Source organism: Alexandromys fortis, unplaced genomic scaffold (assembly GCF_014885135.2).
Source record: "Alexandromys fortis isolate MF-2015 unplaced genomic scaffold, M_Fortis_MF-2015_v1.1 scaffold_31, whole genome shotgun sequence".
NCBI classification, from domain to species: Eukaryota; Metazoa; Chordata; class Mammalia; order Rodentia; family Cricetidae; genus Alexandromys; species Alexandromys fortis.
The window spans coordinates 12,028,059-12,047,931 of record NW_026067974.1 but is presented as its reverse complement, the minus strand read 5'-3'; the positions used below and the strand labels follow the sequence as shown (position 1 = coordinate 12,047,931).

The following is a 19,873-nucleotide window of genomic DNA, read 5'->3' as shown; positions in this document are numbered from 1 at the left end:
TCAGCCCAGCTCAGGAGCTTCTGCTAGAGTCTTTCCTGCTTGAAAAGGACAGGAAGGCACAGGCTGCCTGACCATGGCTACCACATTCTTGCAAACTTCTTCCGCCTTTGGAGGCAGCTCTACCCGCGGGGCTTCCCTCCGTGCTGGCGGAGGCAGCTTCGGTGGAGGGAGTCTCTATGGGGGAGGTGGGAGCCGGAGTATCTCTGCTTCTTCTGCTAGGTTTGTCTCCTCGGGGGCAGGAGGGGGATATGGTGGCGCTATGAGCTGTGGTTTTGGTGGTGGTGCTGGTAGCGGTTTTGGTGGAGCCTTCGGTGGGGGTTTGGGTGGCGGCTTTGGTGACTTTGGTGGCGGCGATGGAGGTCTGCTTTCTGGCAATGAGAAGATCACCATGCAGAACCTCAATGACCGCCTGGCATCCTACCTGGACAAAGTACGTGCCCTGGAGCAGGCTAACACGGAGCTGGAGGTGAAGATCCGAGACTGGTACCAGAAGCAGAGCCCAGCCAGTCCAGAGCGAGACTACAGCCACTACTTTAAGACCATAGAAGAGATCCGGGACAAAGTAAGTCCTCCTATGTCAGGCAGAGGGGAAACAGGCGTCTGGGATGCTGTGCACATCTGTAGCATCAACACTACCGCTAGGAGAAGCCGTTTCCTGCTGTGTGGCCTGGGATCCGCCTGCTTTCAAGGCACACGTGGGAACACAGCTGTTCTACTTGATGCTGGGGGAGGGGGTGGTCTTGGGAATCTGATTTGGATACATGGGGTTGCAGATGGGGGCAACAAAAGAGAACAACTCCTTCTCCCCGCCCCACGAACACTTACAGGGGTTATTGTAAAGGATCGCTTTTACTTTTAATCTGCACGCGGTTCAGGCGCAACCTCACGAGTCCTAAGTGCCAGAACCGTTTGCTGCTTCAACTCTCAAGGATGTCTTTAATTGCTGAAAGCATTGTTGGATCTTAGGAGAGCAGGGAACTGAAAACAGGCTGTGCCGCCCCCTCACTTTCCCTTTTGCTAACTAGAACTGTTTTCCTTAGTTGTAAATGCTTTCCTTAGCTGCTGTCCACGTTCTCAATGATTGCAGTGTTTTGGAGACGAAGAACTCTGTCAGGGCATGCAGGAGGCAGCCACTGTGGTCTGTGCCCAAGAAGACACTGGTACAGTGTCTCTTACTGGACAGAGCCAACTGTAGCCATTGCAGATTGGCCTTGGCTAGCCATGTCCCACAGGCAATCCCAGGCAATGCTGCCTCTTTAGTTTTCTGTGCCTTGGAGGTGTCACAGGAGAGGTAGCATGGGTCAGTACAACTGCAGCACACAGGAAGCGAAGCTGGGGAGCGGTTGGCAAAGGGGGACCTGGGCAGAGGACAGAAAAAGCAGCAGCCCTTAGGTACAACTCTCTGTCTCCTGCAGATACTGGCTGCCACCATCGACAACTCGCGTGTCATCCTGGAGATTGACAACGCCAGGCTGGCAGCGGATGACTTCAGGCTCAAGTGTGTTCCCACGGCGACAGCCCTGTCTATGGCACCCCCTCTACCCAGCCTTTCTCCTCTCTGACTCAGAAACCCCGGGGCCCCTCACCTTCCCTGACTTTGGCGCCTTTCCATTCCCCAGGTATGAGAATGAGCTGGCCCTGCGCCAGAGTGTGGAGGCCGACATCAATGGGCTGCGCAGGGTGCTGGATGAGCTTACCCTGGCCAGGACCGACCTGGAGATGCAGATTGAGCAACTGAATGAGGAGCTGGCCTACCTGAAGAAGAACCACGAGGAGGTGACAGCAGGACCGGGGGGTAGGAAGAAGAGCGGGACCGCAGGTCTTTTGTCTCAGTCCGCTGAGGGCTTTGTGGTTCGGAAATGTACCCCAGGGGCCCTGGGGGAAATGGAGGCACTATTCTCTGGTAATCTGGACCCAAGGCCAGGCTAGGTGTGAACTGCAGATTGGTTTGCTTCATGGGCTTATTATCTGAAGGTCCTTGTTTCACAGGACCCAGAACAAGAGAGTTCTTCAGAGCTGAGGGGTCCTCATGCCCCAGTGGGGAACAGGGATAGGGTGATATGAGGGGTTAAGGTCACACTGTGAGTTAGAGGCAGTCAGGATTAGCCCCAGGACTCCAGATGCTTAGGTCTGTTTTATAGACTTGTCTTTAAATGGTCCACCTGCCTGCCCCCTCCCCGCCCGGCCCTGCAGGAGATGAAAGAGTTCAGCAGTCAGCTGGCTGGCCAGGTCAACGTGGAGATGGATGCAGCACCTGGGGTGGACCTGACCCACGTGCTGGCTGAGATGAGGGAACAGTATGAGGCCATTGCAGAGAAAAACCGCCGGGATGCAGAGGCTTGGTTCTTCAGTAAGGTGGGTCTGACTTGCCTCCCTCCCCCACTCCTCCCGATTCTATGGGCCTCTGAGGAGGCCAGTGAGGTTCATGTTTCTCATGGGTGACTTGCAGACTGAAGAGCTGAACAAGGAGGTAGCCTCCAATACAGAAATGATCCAGACCAGCAAGACGGAGATCACAGACCTGAGACGCACCATGCAGGGGCTGGAGATCGAGCTGCAGTCTCAGCTCAGCATGGTATGGTCACTCTGGCCCTGTTGGGTGACACATGTACCCATCTTCTGCGGCTGGTAAAGCCTCACCCCTACCCACACACTCCTGTCATTCCGGACTCTCCTTCCTACCCCTCTACCTTCAGTGGGTCGCCTTTTAGCCTGATGGGTCTATGGCTCTCTTGCCCTACCAGAAAGCGGGGCTGGAGAACTCTCTGGCAGAGGTGGAGTGCCGCTACGCCACACAGCTGCAGCAGATCCAGGGGCTCATCAGCAGCCTGGAGGCACAGCTGAGTGAGCTCCGCTGCGAGATGGAAGCTCAGAACCAGGAGTACAACATGCTGCTGGACATCAAGACACGGCTGGAGCAGGAGATCGCCACCTACCGTAACCTGCTTGAGGGCCAGGATGCTAAGTAGGTGTACAGGTGCAGGGAGAGAAAGGAGGGGGATGGATGGGCTGGGGTTCAAGGCCATCAGAAGAGGAAATCAGGCTTTCCCAAGATGTGATTTATTGAGTGGGAAGAGACCTAAGGAGCCTGGAGTCTCTGTTCTGGTGTTCGGTTGTTCGGTTGTTACTTCCGGTGCATCGCTTTCACTCCCTGGACCTGTGCTTCTCCTGTAAATGACGGACATGACTGGACTACAGCTCCCAGTCTGTCTGTTTGGGATGTCAGGCCTGAGGGACTGACGCCCAGGATGCCCTAGCCCTTAGAAAAGTCACATGTGGTGTGAGGGGAGAGGGCTCCCTTAGGGAGACCGGAGCTTCCTTCCTTGGCTAACATCCAGTGTCCCTTCTCTTTCAGGATGGCTGGCATCGGTGTCAGGGAAGGTGAGAGAGGGTAAAACCCTTCGGTGTGGGTGTGAGCTGAGTATTGGCAGCACCGTTCTACTCACAGTGGGGAGGAAGGAGGAAGAGACAGTTGTCCCAATAAGTTGGGGTATGCCTGCTCCAGGATAACCTCCTGCCCCAAGGACTCTGGGTGGGACCGAGATGAGAAGATTCCTAAGAACATTCCAGGCTGAGCAGGCTTTGACCAGGGGTTGCCTTTCTACCTGGTCTCACCATCATGCGTGTGTGATACAACACACACTGTAACTCCTGTTTGTGCATAGCTTAAAATCCCCCGTAACATGCACTGCTGGGCGTTCCTGGGGTTACCAGCTCTCACCTCTGATCAGCAATTCACCAGACCTCCTGGCAGCTCCAGGGGGATTGGCCAGTGGCTTTTTGCAGGGGTGCTGTCCATTTTCCCAGGGCCTAAGCCTGCTTTTGGAAGTCCCCCATGCAGAAGCCTGTCTTTTGTTTCTGCAGCCTCCCTGGGAGGTGGCAGCGGCGGCAGCAGCAGCAGCAGCAATTTCCACATTAGTGTGGAGGAATCAGTCGATGGAAAGGTGGTTTCTTCCCGTAAGAGAGAAATCTAAGTATCTGCTGTAGGAGAAAAGACCCTTGGCATCCCTGCTCTCCCTGGGCTGAGAGAGGCCCTGGCCAGAGATGGAAAAGCAGACTCCAGTCTGTGCCTTCAGAGAGTGACCTGAAAAGGGTCCCCATGCTTCCCTTTCCTGGGCTCGGCCCGTTCTCCCTATTGCAGCTCTCTCTGCTTCCTTTTGAGTGTGGAGATGCACGGTGCAACTGACCTTTGTGTGTTTGCCCCTTCAATAAAGAATCACTTTCCTCTTCACAAATGCCTTGTGGTCTTGAGTTCAGTATGTCTTGGTGGCATCCGGTTCTGAGGAGGTCACCATTCTGACATTTCTATGTTTCTTTTACTTTTTCTTCTTGAATGATCACACACACACACACACACATTTTGATACAGGGTTTTCAGGCTACACAAAGAAATTTGTGTAGCCCTGGCTGTCCTGGAACTCACTGTGTAGACCAGGATGGCCTCGAACTCACAGAGATTCACTTACCTCTGCCTCCCAAGTGCTGGGATTAAAGGCGTGCACCACCACTACTTCCTTGAGTGTGTACTCATCCATTCTTGAGTGTGCGGAGTGCTGTGGCCCCAGAATAGCTCACTTTTCTGCTTTATCCCATGGGATGGGGAGGACTGGGAAGGGTAGAAGTGGGGCTGGGACAGTAGGGTATTTTGGGCTCCCTAGTACAGAACATATGTTTAATAATTGTTTTCAAGTGACTGCTGTATTTGGCTGACACTATGCTAGGCACACTCGTCCGTGTGTCTGATTCAGTACTTACCACCGTAGGTGGTTAGGGCTTCTCTCATCTTAGAGATGAGGACCCTGCTGTTTGTTGTAGAGATGAACAACTTGCTTGGTAGCCTGGTGGATGGGCAGTAAGCATTGGGGCTGGACTGGACCTCATCTGTCCCTGACTCCTTAACCAGCTCTTGTTCTGGTATCCTAGGCTGTGTCCCGTCACAGCTTGTTTTGAGACCCTGTTCCTGGCTTCTCTCCTTACCACACAACTGAACATTCCTTTCTGTCTAGCTGGGCAGTTTAGCCTTCAAGATGACCAACCAAGTCCATCTCTGTCCCTCTGTAAAGTTGTACTTTCTCCCTTTGAAGCAGACACCTCCTTCTAAAGGGCACTTAAGTCATCTAGAGGGAAAGATGCTGGCTTCAAGAAGTCCCCTTTGATCTTCTCAACATTAAAAAATAACTCTGTCTTCACTATTTTCCTTAATCTAGTCCTCTGTGCCTGCTCGTAATTCCCAGTATCCCCTAGGGCTCATTACAGTAGCAGTGTCCATATACACCGGCTTATTGCCTCTGTTCTGGGGCTACGCCCTCAGAGCCCAGATCCCATTGCTTGGAACAGAGTGTAGGAGAAGAGGGAGTGGAGAGATCTGGGTGGCTCGGCTAGGCTGTCAGGTCTGGGTGAAGGCTGGGGATGGAAGCAAGAAGCCTTTAGTCCTGCTGGGAGGAGAAGGCTGGGGGAAGCTCTCCCTGGTCTTTAAGGAAAACACCAAGCCCCTGGAGAGGATTGGCGTTGTGTCCATGGGCAAAGACCCTTCTCCACAGACCCTTGACGGAGATAGTGCCCGCTCTTCTGAGGATACTGAAGGGACAATGTGTCTCCAGACAGCACAGGGAGGTCAACTTCCTTAGGCTGGAGGCAGGAAATGGGATTCACGGAGTATCTATACTATGTTGAGCCATGGGCAGGGCTTCCGTGATACCATCTCATTAAGTCTCCCAGCAACACTGTGGAGTGGTGTCAGCTTCCCGAGTCAGTTTCATAAAAGGAAGTGGAGGCCCAGGAATGTGAAATAATATGAATGAGGTCACAAGTCAGAAAAGGGAACACTGGGCCCTGATAAGTCCCTCTGACCCCAGGTCCTCAATTTTCTCCCAGTGACAGGAGGTAGCAGACATCGAGACACATCTTTTTTAAGAAGTGTGCTCACTGGAACCTATTCTGACCTCCAGGCAGTCTGTTCAAGTGTCATAAAGAAATGATGTCAGAAAGATGGTCCTGGCATCTGACCTTTGTTTCTCGTGCCGTGGCTTACGTTCACCTGGAAGGAAGCTCAAGACATTCACGGCAATCTAGGCTTCTCCCTGCCCTGAGGACAGCCAGGTTCCATAGCAAGCCACCTTTGACCCCCATGGTAGAAGTCTGTAGCCTGATCCGGCTCTGCCTTACAGGCCTTTGGGCCCCCAAGGAGAGGCCTCAGACCTTCTGAACCAAGCCAGAATTTTTCTGCCTTCAGTCTGCAAACCAAACCAAACGAACAACAAACACCTCCACAGAAGGTGCAGTAAGGCAAGAGAGGGTACAGACTGAAGGTGGCATCTGCTTGCTTTCTCCTGCAGCCAGACCTGAGTCTAGGGAGGAGAAGTTGCCTCTCTGACAGGTGATGTGGCTCAGTGAGTAAAAGGGGCTTGCTGCCAAGACTGAAGACTGGAGTTTGAGTTCCAGGATCTACCTGGGAGGAGAGAACCAACCTCCATAGGTTTTCCTGTGACCTCCATTAGTGCACTGAGGACAACCTCACCCCTTCCACACACAAATAAGTAATCAAATAAATGTAAAAATATTGTGTATGCATGTGTGTGAGAGAGGGGAGGGGGGAGAAGAAAGGGGGGAGGTGAGAGAGAGGAGAATGTGTGTGTGTGAGAGAGAAGAGAGGGAGGGAGGGAGAGAGAAGAGTGTGTGTGCGTGTGTGTGTGTGTGTGTGTGTGTGTGTGTGTGTGAGGTCTTTCTCTAGTGCCCCATTTATCCTTGTTTTTGCTTTTTTGAGACAGGACCTCCCAACCTGATTTCAAATTATGGCTAAGGATGACCTAGAACTCCTGATCTTCCTGACTACTGGGTTTATAGGTGTGAACCACCATGCTGGCATGGAGTACCTATTTCTGCTTTCCTGGGATCCCCAGTGCTGCTGTCAAGATGTTCTTGGAACTTGTCTAGTCTTGTCTCCTGCCTTGTCCTAGGAGATGCCTGTACCTTTCGGGGCAGAAGACATATACCTTCTGTATTTTCTGGGCTGAGGTCGGCCTTGGGTTCTAGTCAGCCTGAGGAAGCAGGTAGCAGGTGACCCCCTCCCATTCCTACAGAGAGAGGTTGGGTTTAGGACTAGAGGTTATGGTCTTGGGCTTGTCTTCTGCTCAGGTTGGTCTTCCGAGAACAGGCATGAGATATGGCTGCCGAATCCCCCTGAAGGCTGAAGCTGGTCTTTTTCCTTCTCTGGGCCTCAATTTCCCAACCTGTAGAATGAGGAGTCTGGCTGAACATGGTGACCTGGAACCTCAGAGCAGATCTGGGCAATGAACCTTGTGCAGAACCCTCCGTGTGGGTTCTACATTAACACTTCCCTGCTCTTGGGATGCACGGCTCTGAACACTCTCCCTTCTCTCAGAAGTGTGTCTATGTAGTGGTCACCTGTAAGGGCCATGGGAGGAAGGAGGTCCACCCGGACAGCTTTGCTCCTGAGGCTGGGAGCTGGGGTAGTTCCTTTTATGTTGCCTCTGTGTGCCTTGTCTTACCACCTGCACCCACAGACAAAGGCTCCCCCAAACAGCTTCTCAGGATTCTCTGCACCAGGAACTGTGTTCAGAGATGTAGCCAAGGCTTGTGTTCTCAAATAGGGCAGAGGAAGTGCTATAGCCACCTGCCACCTGCTCGGTTGCTATGGGTGCCATGCAGGGACCAGAGAGGGAGGAAGGCGAAGCTGTGTGTCAGTGCAGGGTGGAGGCTCAGGAGGATTTTCAGCCTGGCCATCGAACAATGGGTTTGCATTTCTCCCATGGGGCAATTCTCTCCTTGCCCCATGCCTTTTTCATCTCAGGTATTTGATAAGCCTTATGTCCTCACTCCTCTAATACTTGCTTTTCAGTTGCGGCCATTCAAGCCTTGGAAGGTTGAGCAACTTTCTTAAGGTCGTGGAGCTCGCCGGTGGCCAAAGGAGGCTTGAAACTCAGGCTCATCTCATCCGAAGTCTTTGCTGACCCCGCTGAGTCCCTGGGCAGGCTGTGCTGACAGAAAGGGATTTTAGGATTCGGCACCGTGGACATGCCAGGGCCCGAGGCACCAAGGCTAGTTTGAAGTGATTCATGAGGAGTTCTGTAGGAAGCAGGTGTCTCAGGAAGGAGAGAGCTGTCTGAAGGCCTGGGTTGACTGTCAGGAGGAAGGTCTGTTTCTCAGGAGAGGGAGGAGGGACCCCATCTAAGCAAGACACTGCAGTAGGAGCTAGGTTTCAGGGTGCAGGCCAGGGAGGGGTCTGCACATTAGCAATCTGGTGAAGACACACAAAGCTGAGGATCAGAGACGACATGCTGAAGCCAGCTTAGGGATGGTTTCACTGTGATGTCCACGAGAAGCTTTGAAAGTCCTTGCATTTCTTCTTGTTTCCTTGTTTAATACTATTCCAGGCCTCAGTTTCCCTAAATGTGAAAAGGGGGTATTGAGTGGCACAGTACTGATGGGAATCTTTCACCAAGTGAGCACTCCCATAAACTTCTGGGCTTAGGAACTCAGATCAGGGAAAGTCTTTGGAAAGGCGGACACTGCAAGCCGTTAACATCATAGGCCACCATGGGAAGCAGGGGCATCTCTGGCTAGGTGCTAGCAGTGCCTGAGCATTGAAGGGCCAACAGATGTGCTTGCACAGCAGGGATAGAGCTGACACTCAGAAACTTGAGTACCCCACCACTAGATAGGGTAGACAGAGCCAGAGCTGAGATTCAAAACTTGACTTCAAGGTGTCCTAGGGTAAAGGGATGGCGTGTCTGAAACTCACTTCTTCATCTAAAAAATCAGGGCTTAAAACACAAAACAAAACAAAAAACCTATCCTGGGCTGGGGTTGTAGCTCAGTGGGCAATGAGCCTGTCTAGCTTGCGTGAAGCCCTGGGTTTGAACTCCAGCACAGAATAAGCTTGGTGTGATTACACTCGTAATCCTAGCACTCGGGATGTGGAGGTAGGAGGATCGGAAGTTCAAGACCATCCTAGGCTATGTAATTTGTTTGAGGTCATCCAGGACTACATAATCTTTTTGAGGCCAGCCTGAGCTATGCAAATACTCTGTCTCAAACATAAAAGAATGAAGTAACGAACCTCTCCTCTTGTGAGACTACATAATGAGAAATTCTGTGATGTCTGCTAAGATCTGCTGCAATCTGACTCAAGGCAGCTCAATTCTGACACAACCATAGTTAGAAAGACCTCACAGGTGGGGGCTTAGTCCCACAAGACAGAAACCTGCTTCAGATAACAGCTGTCAGCAGAATGTCCCCCGGCAACCCACAACTTCTTGGTCACAAATTGTGGGTTTCCACGACTCCCTGCTTAGCAGTCTCACAGAATTCAGTACAATAATGCGCTTATTATTGCCCATTGATTGTGAAGAACACACTAAAGACTTCCAGTGGTTCGCAGGCAGTAAAGAGGCAGACCCTGGAGCACGCCTGTTTTTACTGAAATGGGTTCGTATGTATTCCAGGCTGGTTTCGAATTTACTGTGTAGCCAAGGATAACTTTGAGCTCCGAATTCTTTTGCCGTCAACTTCCCGAGTGCTTAGATTACAGGCATGCACCACCCTGCCTTCTTTATCCAGTGCAGGGTGTTAAACCCTGGTCATCATGCATGCTAGGCAAGCGTGGTATCAGCTGAGCCACATCCTAGCTGACCACTGAGATTTTGAATTTGGGCAATGTAATTAACTTCTCTGTGCCTCAGTTGCCCCAGCTTTAATAAAAGAGTGTGATATATAGCAGAGTTGTTCTGAAATAAGGTCGTGCAAATACAAGGTTCAACATAGTATTAATTTTATTAGTTATGTGTGTGTGTGTGTTGTGTGTGCATGAGAGAGAGAGAGAGAGAGAGAGAGAGAGAGAGAGAGAGAGAGAGGGGAGGGAGGGAGGAGAGAGAGGGAGAGGAGAGAGAGAGGAGAGAGACAGAGGGAGAGGAAAGAGAGAGAGAGAGGGGAGAGAGAAAACATTCCTGTTTGTGAATGGAGGTGCCATGTGGAGGTTGGAGGACAGTTTCGGGTGCTGGTCTTCACGATCTACTTTGTTTAACACAGGGCCTTTTGGTTGTTGCTGATGCTGTCAGCCCAGCTGGCCTGTGACCTTTTTGAGAGTTTTTTGCCTCCACTTCCCATTTTCCTGTAGGAGGGCTGAGACAATAGATGCTTACATTATGTGCCTGTGTCTTCCCCCAAATCAGGTCCTTAGTCTTGGGCAGCAAGTACCTTTCCCTGCCGAGCCAGTCTCCTTATCTTTACTGCCTGCAAACCACTTTATGTCTTAAGCGCAGTCCTCGTGAGCAATTAGCAATAAAAATCATATCACTTTCCTCAGCAGAGTGTAGTGAGCATTTTCATTATCCTTTGACATCAGTGGAAGATGAGTGGAGAGTGACCCACCCACCTCCCAAGGGTCTCAAGGCTTCCACCAGGGAGGGGACTTTACTGAGGAACAGACCCCTCCAGACCGTCGATACTCGCCTAGAGGACAGTTCCCCCTTCCTCAGAGACACCTGTTTGGCACGGTGCGACTCACAAGTCACTTCAGACTGGCTTCAGCGCTTCAGGTCCTTGCATGTCCATGATGTTCACTTCCTCCTTCCCACTAATCTCACCAACTCAGGGCATGTATGTGACCTGTGACCTGCTGTGTGGGGTTTTCCTCCAACAGGCATTTCTGCGATGCCCTCTGTAAATCACACAACTTGGTGCAACTTTGACATCCCCTGGAGTTAGCACAGACCCCAAAGGCTAGGGCTCAGGCCCACAAGACTGAATGAGCTCTGTTTCAGATGATAATTACAGGTCAATTGCAACATGTGTCTCACTTGGGTACAAGTCACAGAGCCCCCAAGACTCCCTTCTTGGGCTGAAATCTTTGGTAGACTAGCTCCCAAAATCCAGGAAAGCATTGTGATTGTTGCTAAAGGCCCCAAGTGAGCAGTCAGGTAAAGAAACACACAGATGAGGTGTAGCTGGGCCCCCAGTACAGAAATTATTGTCCTCATCAAGTTGGTGTCTGCCACCATTCTGGCACATAGGCATGGCCTCCGTCATGGACTGGGAGGTGTCTGAACTACACACTCCAGCATCTGTGTGGAGATTTCATCACATAAGCACGATTAATGCTCACAGCCTCCAGCTGCTTTCCCCTTTCTGGGGCTGGAGCCTGGGTGGGAGAGGCTGGAAGTCATTCAGGTGACCAGCCCTTGTTCGTGAGCCCACCTAGAACCATCTACCATAATGCTCCTGCAATCAGCAAAAGCCGAGAGATTGGAGTCTGTGACTAACACTGAAGACCATGTATGAGGACAAAAGATGTCCCCACTGTCCCTATTGCTCAAAAATTAAGGGTTTTTATTGTGTGCTAAAAGAAAACAAAACAAAACTCCCTAAATATTCATATTTTACTATGAATCATACTGTCGTGGAACGAACTCCTCCTAGACCTGAGCACCCCACTACTGGGTGTAGGTAAAACCAGAAGCCAGATTCAAAATTTGGCTTCAAGGTGTCCTTGGGCAAGTGATAGTGATTTGCTTTCTTGAACCTCACATGCTTCATCTGAAAAATCCTCAGAGGAGAGGGTGCCTGAACTGGCCTTGTCCCATAGTCACACTGATGACTATCTCGAATATCACCATAGAACCTTCAGCCGGCGATGGATGGAGATAGAGACAGAGACCCACATTAGAGCACTGGAATGAGGTCCCAAGGCCCAGATGAAGAGCAGAAGAAGGGAGAACATGAACAAGGAAGTCAGGACAGTGAGGGGTTGGTCCACCCACTGAGACGGTATGACTGATCTAATGGGAGCTCACCAAATCCAGCTGGACTGGGATTGAAAGAGCATGTGATCAAACTGGACTCTCTGAATGTGGCTGACAATGGGGGCTGACTGAGAAGTCATTGATAATGGCATGGGGACTTTTTTCTACTACATGTACTGGCTTTTTGGGACCCTAGTCTATTTGGATGCACACCTTTCTAGGCCTGGATGGAGCAGGGAGGGCCTTGGACTTCCCACAGGGCAGGGTGCCCTGCCCTCTCTTAAGACTGGAGGGGGAGGAGGGAGGGTGAGTGGCAGAGCGGGAGGGGGTGGGAGGAGGGGAGGGAGTGGAAATTTTTGAATGGAAAAATAAAAAAAAAATCCTCACTTGAGCAGGGGATGTGGCTCAGTGGGTAGTGAGCTTGTTTGCAATGTATGAATCTCTGGTCTTGATGACGAGCATGGAGTAAATCTGGTATGGCGGAGCATGCGTGTGATCCTAGAACTCGGGAGGTGGACCCAGCAGGGTTAGAAGCTCAAGGCGCTTGGCTACATACATAAGACTCCATCTCAAAACTGAAGAAATGAAAGAGCCAACAGCAATTACCCTTTTGTAACATAAGGCTAAACGACGATGTGTTAGTGTTGAGGTTGGTGGTGAGTGAATGTGATTTTTTTCTCCTCCTGCTCTTGAAACATAACCGGAGATGGGATGGATTTTCATGTTATTTTGCCCAAGAGCCAAGGAGAAAATTGTCAGACAAACTAGAGTGAGTTTTCACGATTGCTGAGATGGGGACTGGGTCTCTAGATGAGTCTCTGTTCAGCTCCCTCCAGAAGGGCCTGGCCTGTGCCCACAGGCACTGGGGGTCACGGTGTGTAGGCGGAGGGCATTCTTGTAACAGGCACCATGAGTCCCTTCTGGGAGGGAGGGCTGTGCCCTGACCCTGTGAGGGGAGGCATGGCATGCCATCCATGTTTGCTCTGCCAGGGCTTTGGAGGATCTGTGACATTGTTACTTGTAGAGGCGTTGGCCTCAACCTGCTTGTCAACCCCGGGAAGGGTTGGGGCATCATCACCTCAGGCCAGGCAGGTTTCATTAATCACCTTTTTGTTAGTTTTGATCCTTCCCTGACAGAGCCAGGGCTCTTGCTTTGGGCTGAATCACGCCTTTCCAGTGAGAGAGCTGAGCCATCAGTTTGGGATGGGAGGGCTGGGCAGAGTTAGGGGTCAGCCCAAATCCTGGACTCATCATGGTGTTTGAACACCCCAGTACACCCTGGGTCTTGCTCTGGCAGGACCACCAGCCTTCTGGGTAAACACAGGTCCCCTTGCTTACCTTTGAACACAAAGGTGACAAGGTCCCTACTCAGGACTTCTCTAGTCTTGCTGAATCAGCACAGGGAGTTCTGGGACAACCTCACATCTGTGCTACTTCTCCTTGGGGGCCCATGTTGGGGTCCTTCCTTCTCAGCTCTGGAAACTTCTTTTCTATCCCAGGTTCTGAGAGGGTCCCTTGAGACTTTTCCTTCCAGCTGGACCAGCAGGGCCTCCTCTAACAGGGTCTCTACGCAGTCCCTGAGCTTTTCAATCACACTCTACGGTCTTTAAAAAGAGACCCTAACCCTAGTCCCCAAGACATAACCTTCTAGTTGTCTCTCAGTCAGATTTTACAAACTGAAGCAGATATCATGAGGGCCCTGCTCAGAAACTCCAGAACCTTTTCAGCTTTGGAAGGTGTGCTAAGACAATCAGAACAATGGACTATAAACCCCATGTATTAGACTGACCAAGCCCCCCTCCCCTTTTATTTTTACATTGACTCAGTAGACTTTTCTGAGCATTGGCAAGATACTCAGCAGCATGAATAAATGGGGGAGAACCTCTGGACTCATCTCTGCTGACAGAAGTTGGAAGAGTGATTTTATTAGGGGTGTGGGCTGTGAGTAGATACTCAGGAAAGGTACTGTGAGTCTACAGAGTGCTGGAAAGTACTGGAGAGCAGTTGAACGGGAGCATGCATCAGTGACAAGGCAATTAGACACCGGACTTATAAACTTTATTGTATAAAAAAACAGATCTAAAATGAGACCTGGGGGCAGGTAGAACTAGCCTTGGGGTTTAGTTCTGACTCTCCCTTAAGATTCAGTTCTCGGGGAGGGGAGAGAGACGCAGGGAGGGGAGCAGAGAAAAATGTAGAGCTCAATAAAAAAATCAATAAAAAAAGATTTAAAAAAAAGATTCATTTCTCAGCCAGGTGGTGGTGGTGCACACCTTTAATCCCAGCACTTGGGAGGCAGAGGCAGGCGGATCTCTCTGAGTTTGAGGCCAGCCTGGTCTACAAAGCTAGTTCCAGGACAGGCTCCAAAACTACACAGAGAAACCTTGCCTCAAAAAACAAAACAAAACAACAACAAAAAACTCAGTTCTCTGTGTATAAAGTGGGGCATAACATCGAAGCCACCTCCTGGGCTGTTGCTAAGGTGGATGAAACTGACGGCAGGGCTGGTGAGGGGCTCAGCAGAGCAGAGTTTCATGCCTGGGACACATGCAGTAGAAGGAGAGCTGACTCTGGATAGCTGTGCCCCGACTCCACAGCATAAGGCGGCACATGTGTTCTCCCAGGGCACAGAATAAATAAATGAAACTGAAAAATTAAAGAAAATGAGTGTGAAGACTCAGGCTCTAAGCGTATTAGTGGGGTTACTCCCTCCTTCTGCATCTCAGTTCCCTCAATGGTGTTTGCCTTCTGGGGTCCCCTAGGGTCTCTTATTAGTGTTGCTTTTTAGAGCCATTTCTTTAAAAAAAAAGATTTATTTATTTTTATTTCACGGGCACGAGTGTTTGACTGCATGCATTTCATGCATTGTGAATGTTCCTGGTGCTTACAGAACCGAGAAGAGGGAATGAGATCCTCTGGAACTGGAGCTATAGACAGTTGTGAGCTGTCAAGTGGATGCTGGGAACTGAACTCAGGTCTTCTCCCAAAACAGCAAGTATTTTTAGCCCTGGAACCAACTCTCCAGGCCCTGGAACCACATTTTTCCTCAGGCTAAATATGTTTTAGGTGGTTAATTCTTTAATATTAACAAAATTTGTCTTCAGAAGTGTTGGGAGCATTGGCATAGTTGAAGTGCCAAGGGGTTTCCAGAACATTCCAGTCAGACCTTTTAGAGGCAGAAAGAAGGGTAGTGGGGGCTATGGTGATCCCACGCAGCATGGGGCCACTTTGCAGCCTGGCCTTTCCCTGAGGAGGCTCTCTGGCAGACCATTGCAGCTCAGTCCCCAGACTAATACAGGGCAGGGCTGGGATGGAAGTTCATAACTGGAAAGATGAAGTAGAATTTGGTTGTCAAAAGGATAGTCTCAAGCAGAACATTGCTCCCTCTGAGTCAGCCCTTTTGTTAAGGATTAAAAGGAAAAAAAAAGTCACCCCCAATGACACTACCCACCCTAGAGAGTAGAGGTAGCTGGGCTTGTGGGAAATGAGGTGCAGGTGCACTTGGCATCAGGTCAGAGGGTGGGGAAGGGAGGAGAGAAGATGTCCCACCCCCGTGGAAGGTGCATAAAAGGCATGCCCAGCAAGGGAGAGCCACACAGTCCTCCTTGGCCTTGGTCAAGCTCAGCTCCTGTCTGCTCCTGCTCCTACTCTCGTTCCTCACCATGAGCTGTCGCTTTCAGAGTTCCTCCACCAGCTATGGAGGTGGTTTTGGGGCTGGTTCCTGCCAGCTTGGAGGAGGCCGTAAAATCTCTACCTGCTCTTCCCGGTTTGTCTCCGGAGGGTCAGCTGGAGGCTATGGAGGTGGCATGAGCTGTGGCTTTGGTGGCGGGGCTGGTAGTGGTTTTGGAGGTGGCTTTGGAGGTAGCTATGGTGGAGGTTTCGGTGGTGGATTTGGCGGTGGCTTCGGTGACTTTGGAGGTGGCGATGGCGGCCTCCTCTCTGGCAACGAGAAGATCACCATGCAGAACCTCAACGACCGCTTGGCCAACTACCTGGAAAAGGTGCGCGCTCTGGAGGCCGCCAATGCTGATCTGGAGGTGAAGATTCGTGACTGGCATCTGAGGCAGAGCCCAGCTAGCCCAGAGCGGGACTACAGTGCTTACTACAAGACCATTGAAGAGCTCCGGGCTAAGGTGAGGACTCTGATGCTAAGGAGGCTTTCTCAGTATGGGGCAGAGCATCAAGAGCTAGGGCATGTAGTGGCACAGAGGACCAGGTGTGGATGGAATTCGTATTCTTGCAGGGGGACCATTCCACCTTTGTGCTACCAAGACTCTCTACTCCTTAAGCTTTCTTATGCCATGGCCCAAACGCTTTCTCTCCCATACCTCACGTTTATTGATGTCATTATTCTTGCCAACTTTTTTAATGACTTCCTGAACTGTTACTTGTGACTCAGTTGCTATAACCTAACCTACTGAGCTATTTGGAAACATGACATTTTAAAAAAGTCGCTGTGAATGGCAAAACCAAGAGAGAAAAGACATCTTCGTTCACTGTTTATTTTGGAAGAACCACACATGAACGTCTTCTCAGTGGATGATGACTCAGTGGGGTGTAAAGAGGTAGAGGCTCAGGCTGGTACGGAGCCTGGAAGCCCTCAGTGATGCCTGACCGTCACACCGTGACACCAACTTGTTAGAGCAGAAATCTGCTAGCCTGGATCAAGCCCCAGTTACGCAGGACAGGCTTTAATGCTTACACTGCAGATGTTTGGGCAAGAGGCTCAATTGGATGTGTTTCTTCGTTGCTTATCTGGGAGGCCAGCTCCAGGGACGTGACCAGAATAGATCTGGAGTTACACTGAACCCCTTCTGACCTTAAGGGGACATCTCTCGAGACAGTGGCCTAGACAGGCAACAGCTCTAATATCTGACTACGGGAAGATGCCCTGAGCAGGTGTTCCTCTGAAGCGTTCATCATTGGCCTTTCCCACTCTGACCTGATGGGGGACGCTCAAGAGAAAGAAGAGGGTGCTGGCCTTGCCTCTCACCTCACAGAGTTGGTCGTCTTTGCTCAAGCACAGTTGAGGCATTGAGTTTTGCTCTCTAAGCACAGTCCCAGAGAGTTCCCTCTCTCTGTGTTTTGTAGATCCTGGAAGCCACCACCGACAACAACCGGATCATCCTGGAGGTTGACAATGCCAGGCTGGCTGCAGATGACTTCAGGCTCAAGTGAGTCTTTCTTCCTCACGTCTTTCCCAGCAGACTCTTACGTGAGAGGAATGCCCATCTGATGGAGGACACTGGGACATCCGGGAGTGAAGGCCTTGGAGTCGTAGAGGAGCTCAGGGTATGGGGTAGGATGCGTCTAATGCTATTTATAATTCTTAAAAATATTTCAGGTATGAAACTGAGCTGAACTTGCGGCAGGGTGTGGAGGCCGACATCAATGGCCTGCGCAGGGTGTTGGATGACCTCACCCTGTCTAAGACTGACCTGGAGATGCAGATCGAGAGCCTGAATGAGGAGCTGGCCTACATGAAGAAGAACCATGAGGAGGTAAGAGGGGATGGCGTGCCTGCCATGGGTTGAGCCACCTCTGGTGAGCAAGGGGAGCAGGCTGACACTGCCATCCACTGTGAGGTCCTGATGAATCTTCCAGAACATTCTGCTGCCACTCAGAGATAAGGAGAAAAAGGAGTCTCTCACATCTTCCTTTCCTACCCCCACAGGAGATGAAGGAGTTCAGCAACCAGGTTGTAGGCCAGGTCAACGTGGAGATGGATGCCACCCCTGGCATTGATCTGACTCGTGTGCTGGCTGAGATGAGGGAACAGTATGAGGCCCTGGCAGAGAAGAATAGGAGGGATGCCGAGGAATGGTTCCAGAGCAAGGTACTGGTGTTCCTAACCCACTAAGGTGGGTGGTACTGGGGGGGGGCACGGCTTTTGGTCAGGACTTCTTGCTAAGCCCAACCACCCCCTTCTCTCTGCTTGACATTCAGAGTGCAGAGCTGAACAAGGAAGTCTCCTCCAGTGCTGCCATGATCCAGACCAGCAAGACAGAGATCACAGAGCTCAGGCGCACACTCCAGGGCCTGGAGATTGAGCTGCAGTCCCAGCTGAGCATGGTACCCTCGGCTGCCCATGCCCTGTGATCCCCCCACTACTAGGTCTCCCTCTGGACTGGCTCTCCTCATAACTTCTTCCTTTTGGACCATCAGAAAGCCGGCCTGGAAAGCTCCTTGGCAGAGACAGAGTGCCGCTACGCCCTGCAGCTGCAGCAGATCCAGGGACTCATCAGCAGCATCGAGGCCCAGCTGAGCGAGCTCCGCAGCGAGATGGAGTGTCAGAACCAGGAGTACAAGATGCTGCTGGACATCAAGACACGACTGGAGCAGGAGATCGCCACCTACCGCAGCTTGCTCGAGGGCCAGGATGCCAAGTAGGTCCCTGGCACCGACTGTCTTTAGAAAGGGGTCACAGGAACAGAAAGGCTAGCAGAATGGGCAGCGTCTTAGAGATCAGCCTCCTCTTGTTGGAGAGGCAACAGCTTCTGCTTGAGCTTAAATAACCTGGCAAAAGAACTGGAGTCAAAGCCCCCTCCTCATCTCTCGAGTTAGACTGAGGAACTGCTCTGTAGCAGGGTGGCAGGGTTAGTACCTTTGTACATCCCAATGCCAGTCCCTGTTTGTGGATAGACTGGAAGAGGGATGTGGAAGGAGCATTTAATCCAGGACAGCAGTTAGCTGGGATGTGGTTCAGCCAAATGACCACATAGTTCCATGACAGAGTGCCTGCTTGGCTCTATCCCTGCACCAAGGAGAGAGATGACGGTTTAACTGCATTCATACTATTTGTGAAGACTAAGCCATCTTTGTGGGCTTAGGGGGGAAAGGAGCTGAGTGAACCAGACTCCCCGAGTCTTGGGACCAATAGTATGTCTGTTTGAGAGCTTTCAGACAGACAAATTGGCAAGACAGGTAGACAGGTAGGCACACCTGGTAGATACCTCAGGGGAAAGAAAGGCTGGAGACAATGTTGGGAAAGATTCCAAGTCAAGGCTCTGAAAGGTGACAGAATTCCTACATCAGAGGACCAGGAGATGCCTGTCCTCCATTGTCCTCTGCTCATGGCTGTTTCTCCCTTCCCTTCCAGGATGGCTGGCTTCAACAACGCTGGAGGTGAGGAGTCAGCTCTGTGGGAGGGGTTTTGAGATGCTGAGCTTGGGTGGATGTGGGCTGGGAAGGAGGCAGGGCAGGCAGCCAAGTACAGTATGGAGGGAATTGGGTGGAAACGGCTACTCTATTATTGACTTATCGACATAAATGTCTCTGCCTCACAGAGTCACGGGGTTGTGTTGGCGAAAGTCACCTTTGGTAACAGAATCTTCGCCCACATACCTCTTGACTACTTGGGAGTTTGTGAGCCTTCTTGGGGTCTTGGCTCAGCCTGAAGTGGGGGTTCTCCAGCCTGAGCCTCTTGTCCTCTCTCTGTCTCAGGAAATGTCACCACCACTGCCAGTGCCTCCGTCTCCCCCTCCACTTCCGGTCGTGGGGATTTCCGCAAGTATTAACTCAGCTTGGAGTCCTTCCCTGGCCGTCAGGAGGAGAGTTGATGGTGCCTGTACGATGAGAGGACTGCACATGAAGCCAGTCCCATTGTCCCCATGCCTCTGACAACCTCAGAGGGTGGACCCGCCCCCTTCTCTCCTGATTGGTGGCCTTCTCTGCCCTACCCTGCTCTTCCCACTCTTTGGGTTCTCGATGTCTCTACTAAAAAGAACAGATAATTCAATAAAGGTTCCTGATTTCCTGCAAATGTTTTGGTGTCTGGCCTGGTTTCTGAGGGTGATCTCTGCCACCCCTCTGATTTGGGTGATGGGTGAGGTGGGTACAGGTGGGCTGAGCAGACATCTTAGATACTGATGGGATTTTTGGGAAAATGGAGGCTCAAGGCAGGTATCCCAGCCCCAACTGGCTGCCTTCCAGGCTGATAACTCCATTTTGGCCTGAGATATCCTTCTTTTCTGTTTTCCTTGGCACACCCCAAGTTCTTGCGACTCTAAACCACCCAGAGGACTAACCCATGACTCACTCAGCACCTCAGCCTGCCCTGGTCTCTGGTTGCCCAGTCTCTGATTTCCCTGCTCTCTCCTGCTTTTCCGGAGACC

The 19,873-nt window shown here is 51.2% G+C and overlaps 2 protein-coding genes across 3 annotated transcripts; both read left to right on the top strand.

Annotated features, from left to right (window-relative positions):
* Window positions 1-4,208, top strand: LOC126510269 (keratin, type I cytoskeletal 15). The gene is made up of 8 exons (XM_050156771.1): window positions 1-562; window positions 1,416-1,498; window positions 1,620-1,776; window positions 2,194-2,355; window positions 2,450-2,575; window positions 2,745-2,965; window positions 3,356-3,381; window positions 3,865-4,208. Exons 1-8 carry the CDS (start codon window positions 74-76, stop codon window positions 3,972-3,974), a joined length of 1,374 nt encoding a protein of 457 aa, XP_050012728.1. The 5' UTR covers window positions 1-73; the 3' UTR covers window positions 3,975-4,208.
* Window positions 4,209-15,421: 11,213 nt separating this feature from the next.
* LOC126510357 (keratin, type I cytoskeletal 13) lies at window positions 15,422-19,396 on the top strand. 2 transcript variants are annotated; one of them, XM_050156894.1, is made up of 8 exons: window positions 15,422-15,892; window positions 16,851-16,933; window positions 17,104-17,260; window positions 17,434-17,595; window positions 17,706-17,831; window positions 17,925-18,145; window positions 18,859-18,884; window positions 19,203-19,396. In XM_050156894.1, exons 1-8 carry the CDS (start codon window positions 15,422-15,424, stop codon window positions 19,274-19,276), a joined length of 1,320 nt encoding a protein of 439 aa, XP_050012851.1. In that variant the 3' UTR covers window positions 19,277-19,396. The 2 variants fall into 2 exon arrangements, with proteins under 2 accessions (XP_050012851.1, XP_050012850.1); XM_050156893.1 differs by having other exon boundaries at window positions 19,179-19,396.
* The last annotated feature ends 477 nt before the right edge of the window (window positions 19,397-19,873 follow it).